This window comes from Equus przewalskii, chromosome 6, assembly GCF_037783145.1.
Source record: "Equus przewalskii isolate Varuska chromosome 6, EquPr2, whole genome shotgun sequence".
NCBI classification, from domain to species: domain Eukaryota; kingdom Metazoa; phylum Chordata; class Mammalia; order Perissodactyla; family Equidae; genus Equus; species Equus przewalskii.
The window spans coordinates 12,036,774-12,042,152 of NC_091836.1; the positions used below are offsets into that span (position 1 = coordinate 12,036,774).

The following is a 5,379-nucleotide window of genomic DNA, read 5'->3' on the forward strand; positions in this document are numbered from 1 at the left end:
GCTATTGCCTGCCTCTGGACTGGGTATGTAATGGACCTGAGGGTTTTCAGGTACAGCCCATCTCTCCTCACCTAGAGACTGAAATGTAAGTTTCACTTTGAGACAACCACACTCTGGTATAGAGGGTCTAGCCCATGCGTAAGTGTGAGGCCTTTGCTGGGAGGCAGGCCCTGGTTTTGTTCCTGGCTCAGACACTCTATGTGCAAGTTATTTAGTCTCTAAAAGCCTCGATTATCTCATTTCTAAAATGATGATAATAATAGTATTTACCTCATACAGTTGTTGTAAGCATTAAGCTAGGTTAAATTCGATAACTCATAGAAAGCATTTATCACAGTGCCTGGCACACAGCAGGTGCTCAGCAAATGCTTCTCAAACTTGTATTAAATCCCATTTCTTTACTTGATTGCAAGCTCCTGGAGGTCAGACACCCATTTGCTATTCCTTTCAATCCCTGGCAGAGTTCTGAGCAGATAGTATTTTCTGGTAATTCATTTATATGTCCAGTAAAATCATATTGAATTTGTGCTATTTCTCAGTTTCAGAGTAATGAGAACAGCAGAGAGCAAAACTAGGCATTGATGTATAAAAACAGGGACTTGCTTATGTTCACTGGTGGTGGGTCTGCCATGAGGAGTGGACAGGGCTTGGCCCCTGGGGAGCAGCTGTGTGGTCAGTGTCAGACGTCACCATTGTGTTGTCTTTATGGTACCCAAACCTCCAGAAAGCACCAAATCTGAGAGGGGAAATATGACAGAGAGAGAGAGAGGGAGAGTGCAGTTTGGATATACATTTCAACTTATTAGTCACTTTATTTTAAAAAGTTAAGCTGACACGAATACAGGATTTAAAGCCAGTGGCCTTGAACCTTATGAAAGATGGTCATGCTTATGACAATCCTCTGACAATATACCTTTAAGCTCTTGTTGGAATTTTGTAAACCTTTCTTAAAGTACAATTGATTTCTCTTTTCATCTTCCAATTTAAAGGAAATTAGAAGAGGTGCTAATTCACCTGCACTTTAAGGAAAATCTGCGCACTTCAAGACATATTAACTTTGAACAATAACAGGTGGCACTTGATAGTAATGCCTTTTACTGAGGAACCCAGTCGTGCCTGTTGCATTTCCCAGAACTTATGTCTTGTCAAGTCAACCCACCTTAAAAGACACTGAGGAATCTGAATATCTTTTCTAGAGTCTTCTGGAGTCAAGCCCTTTGGCTGTCATAGAGCCCTCCATGGCACAGAGGCCAACCTCTTGCACGGCACAGCACACAAACTATGTGGATGTTAGTTATTTTAATTTGTGGTAGTGCATTTGGTATGAGGTTGATTTTTACAACTTTTCATTCAAATGTCACAAAACACTTGAAAACAGACCTTTTCTGTATCACTAACTAACTTCTCAATAAATAATACCCACGAATATGAAATCACTGAATATACAATTTCAGCTATATTTTCTGATCTGGTTACATAAAAGTCCTCGGATTTAAATTACATCAAAGCTGGGGCTAACCAGATTTTCTGTGACCATTTTATCTTTAGGATGAAGTTTAACATTTGCTTTTGAAGCCTCTCTTTATTGAACTTAAAGTGGCACTTCCACTTAACAGCCAGCATCATTGAAATGTTCATAGTCTTTGAGTAGTTGAACAGATGAGCCTTCATTTCTCTGTTTTAGCTGTTTCGGGTCGTGCCTCAGCATCATCAGTAAGTCATGACAACCTCCTGACGAGTGCTCATCATGCAAATTCTTGTTATATGTATTTTGAGAGGGTGGTAGAACATACTGAGAATAACGGAGAAGTAGTTGCAAGTTCCCTCAGCACTTTTTTTCCTTTACATTCGATGCCAAATGTGGGAATTCACCTGTAAATGCCTTCAGAGATGGCATAAAATTATGCTATAACTGAACCAAATAGCCACAATTATTTGTGGCTTTGATACTTCTCCAAGAAAGAGTTCTCATTTGGTCAACGATTTTTCAGTCACAATAAAAAAAATATAACAAAGAGCTTCTGAGTGTCAATACTGGCTTCAAAAGAAAACAGGGAAAGCATTTCACGCTCCTATGTGCAGGTGCGTGTGCACACACACACCCCCACACACAACCGAACCATGTTTCCAGGATTCAGTGGAGGAAGCACTTTTTCACTGTTAAGCGTAGCATTTTCAAAGAGATGAACCAGAAAATTTAGGAAAGATTTAATTCCACTTTGCACAGACATTACCAATTGTATCCTGGGGCGGGTGGGAGAGGAGGGAGCTGAGCAGGGTAAATGATTAAACAGCATTCTATAAATGGCCATAGATTATTTTTCTCTAGATTTCAGGGCTGGAAGTCACCATCAGGGGATCCACAGAGCAGGCAAGAAGGTCCCTGAAATCACTTCAGGAGAAATACCATAGTATGGTGCGTCTGCCCCTGCCAACTGAAATGATTTCCAGGCAGACATTACATGACAACCACATCATGACAATAGTTATGCTCAAGAAAGCAGTTTATAAAACAAGCACCAACAACTGGGCATAATGTTCATCATAATCTGAAACCTTTAGCTGAACAATGAAATTTAATCACCAAAAATATTAAATATTAGGGTTCCAGATGATAGGATGACCCAATCATCTTTGAACTTTTTCTTGTGTAAAAGGTGGTCGTATTGGCACTTAAAAAAATAAATCAAAAAATAATATGGCTTCAAGTGGACAAATAAATATGGATTTTAAAGGAAGTCTTTGCATTATCTATTGCTTTCCTCCTGATTTGGTTCCATTGATAATTTCTCCCCAAGTTTTCTAATAAGTTCTGCTAGGTCTTCTGAATTCTGAGTTTTTTCTTCAAGGAGTTCATAGCGGAGACTTGAGATGTCCTGCTTAATTTCCTTCAGTTCCCCTTTGAAAAACAAGAGTGAGAAGCAGTTAACTATGAATACGTAATGCACAGAAACTAGTGATTCAGGGATAGACTGCAATCTGTCCTAATTCCACACACATCTGTATTTTGAATCCTTTCAAAGGAAATAACTTCCTTGGAAGAGGTTTCTACTTTCTCAGCTAAATATTTTGGTTAATGAAAAGAGAAAATTATAACAGAAGTCTTCCTAAAGGAAGTTAAAGGGACGCGTTGGTGGCAAATGTTGCAGGGGTTGGGGGCAACAGCCCCTCACTCTTCTCAACCGCTTACTCCTCCCTCTAAGCCCCCCACAAAAACAATAGTTACTTATCTCACAAGTGGCACACGCCCCTAGCTGTGGAGAAATAGCCCATTTCCTGAGTATTTAACAGTTTTGATGGTCGTGAGATCCTGTCTTCTCTTCCCCTTGCTGCTCACCCTTCCCATGCCCATCTCTCCTGCTCTCCCTCAGCTCTGCATCAGGCCCCACGTCCCAGCTCACGCTCAGGGACCAACTTGTCCCTGTGTTTGACTCACCTTCGTTCACTTCATCACTCTCCTTATCTGTCTGGGCTTTTAGTACATATCTTTTAATGAGCCTCTTCATTATTTTCTGGACAGAGAAAGGAGAAATTCATCTCAGTTTTATGGTCAAGACAGGTCTCTCATTTGGAAGAAGTTTTTGAGTCTTTCTTCCTTCAGTAAGCACTTTAGAAGTGATGGCTATCAAAGATTAGGATGATTCATCTGGTCGGGAATGCATGCTATCTCCAGATTTTAAAAGCCATTTTCTCACCACTGGGGCTAATGACTCAAAAGTTAATTCTTGAGAAAAGAATAAATTTAGAACAAACATTTAATCCTTGATGTTCATTGCTTGTGTTTTATTTGAAAAGTATTAGACCAGGCCCAGCCTTTCAGTTGGGCAGGCTGGAGGTGTGCAGTACTGCATGTGGAAATGGAAAATTAAGCAAACGTACACTCGTTTATGTTTTTCCCCTCTTACTAAAGAATGTAGCCAGTTTTCATTTTATACCTGCCAGTAATTTAGGAATGGCTAGCTTCTCCTGTGCCTGGGTTTCTACCATGAGGATGTTGCTTCTACTGCATACTGTTCATGAAAAGTAGGAGGAACAGCACGTGTGGAGGAGGCCCTGGGTAGATATACAGCTAAACCAAAGCATACTAAGCCCAAAGATAAATGGTGGACAGTAAAATTCCACTTTCAAGCACTCATTCTAAGGATGTAATTGGATATATGGACAAGTATATTCATAGTAGTACTACCTGTAATAGAAAAAACAAACTCATAAATGTCCATCCTTAGGGGATTATTTTAACAAATTATATATGTGTACAAAGGAATACTATACATCCATTAAAATTAATATGAATATATGTTCTGTGGAAAAACTATTACTCGTTATATAAGTACTAACTCATCATATAACATATATATTTGTATAATAATATTAAAATATGTGTAAAATTATACACATACATCTGGCAGAATATTCACCCAAAGTAAGTAGTCTTTATTTCTCAGTGATGGGATTTTAGGTGAATTTTGCTCTCTTCTTTATATATTTTGTAAGGATAGACTTTAAAAATGAACATGTAGACTCTAAAGCTTTATGATGCTGAGACTTCATCTATTTTCTTTACTTAAGTGTCTCCAGCACTTAGAATGTGCCTGGTTGGGGCTGACCTGGTGGCTCAGTGGTTAATTCATGCACTCTGCCTGGGTGGCCCGGGGTTCACTGGTTTGGATTCCAAGCACGGACCTATGCACCACTTGTCAAGCCATGCTGTGGCAGGCGTCCCACATATAAAATGGAGTAAAATGGGCACAGATGGTAACTCAGGGCCAGTATTTCTCAGTAGAAAGGGAAGGATTGGCAGCGGATGTTAACTCAGGGCTAATCTTCCTCAAAAAAAAAAAAAGAAAGTGCCTGGCACATGGTAACTGCCCAATAAATATCTGTTGGATTAATGCATTATTTTGATGCTGAGAAAAATATAATAGTTCATTTTCATTTAAAGAATTGCATAGTTTGAGATTTTAAACGTTGCAGATAGCTAACCTTATTTCTTTAAAAGTTCCTGCTTACCTGATACTGTCTTGGAGGATTATTGAAACTATTTAACTGGAAATCTTCTGAACTCCTTATACTTGACTGTTTACTGTGCCCAAGCTGTAATTTGAAAAAAATTAGAAATTCTTATTTAATTTTTCTTTTAAATAATTGATGAAGTTTATTAGTTACATTCTTTATTAGTAACATAAATTTATTAGTTACTATATAGATAGTCTCAGATATACATGAATTATCTTATCTATGTGTATAGTGTCATTGTAACTCAATTTGCTTAATATTCTGCCTTCCAAGACAAATCATAGGCACTTTAGGAGTGCTCTGTCTCTCAATGGCTATTGGAGGTTGTCTGAGAGTCTCTTAGACTTGGTGGCTATCAATCAC

The 5,379-nt window shown here is 38.7% G+C and overlaps 1 protein-coding gene across 4 annotated transcripts in view; it reads right to left on the bottom strand.

Moving 5' to 3' along the window:
* Positions 1-788: 788 nt before the first annotated feature.
* Positions 789-5,379, bottom strand: part of TRPC6 (transient receptor potential cation channel subfamily C member 6) — a 121,605-nt gene continuing 117,014 nt past the window's right edge. For 2 of the 4 annotated variants that reach the window (XM_070623018.1, XM_070623017.1), the window contains exon 12: positions 5,011-5,094. Coding sequence is in view for 2 of the 4 variants with exons in the window: in XM_008531129.2 (XP_008529351.2) it covers positions 2,748-2,899; positions 3,437-3,512; positions 5,011-5,094 (312 nt within the window). In the remaining 2 variants the exon portion in view is untranslated. Of the gene's footprint in view, positions 2,900-3,436; positions 3,513-5,010; positions 5,099-5,379 lie in introns of those variants that run through there. The other 2 variants (XM_008531129.2, XM_070623020.1) reach the window with 2 other exon arrangements.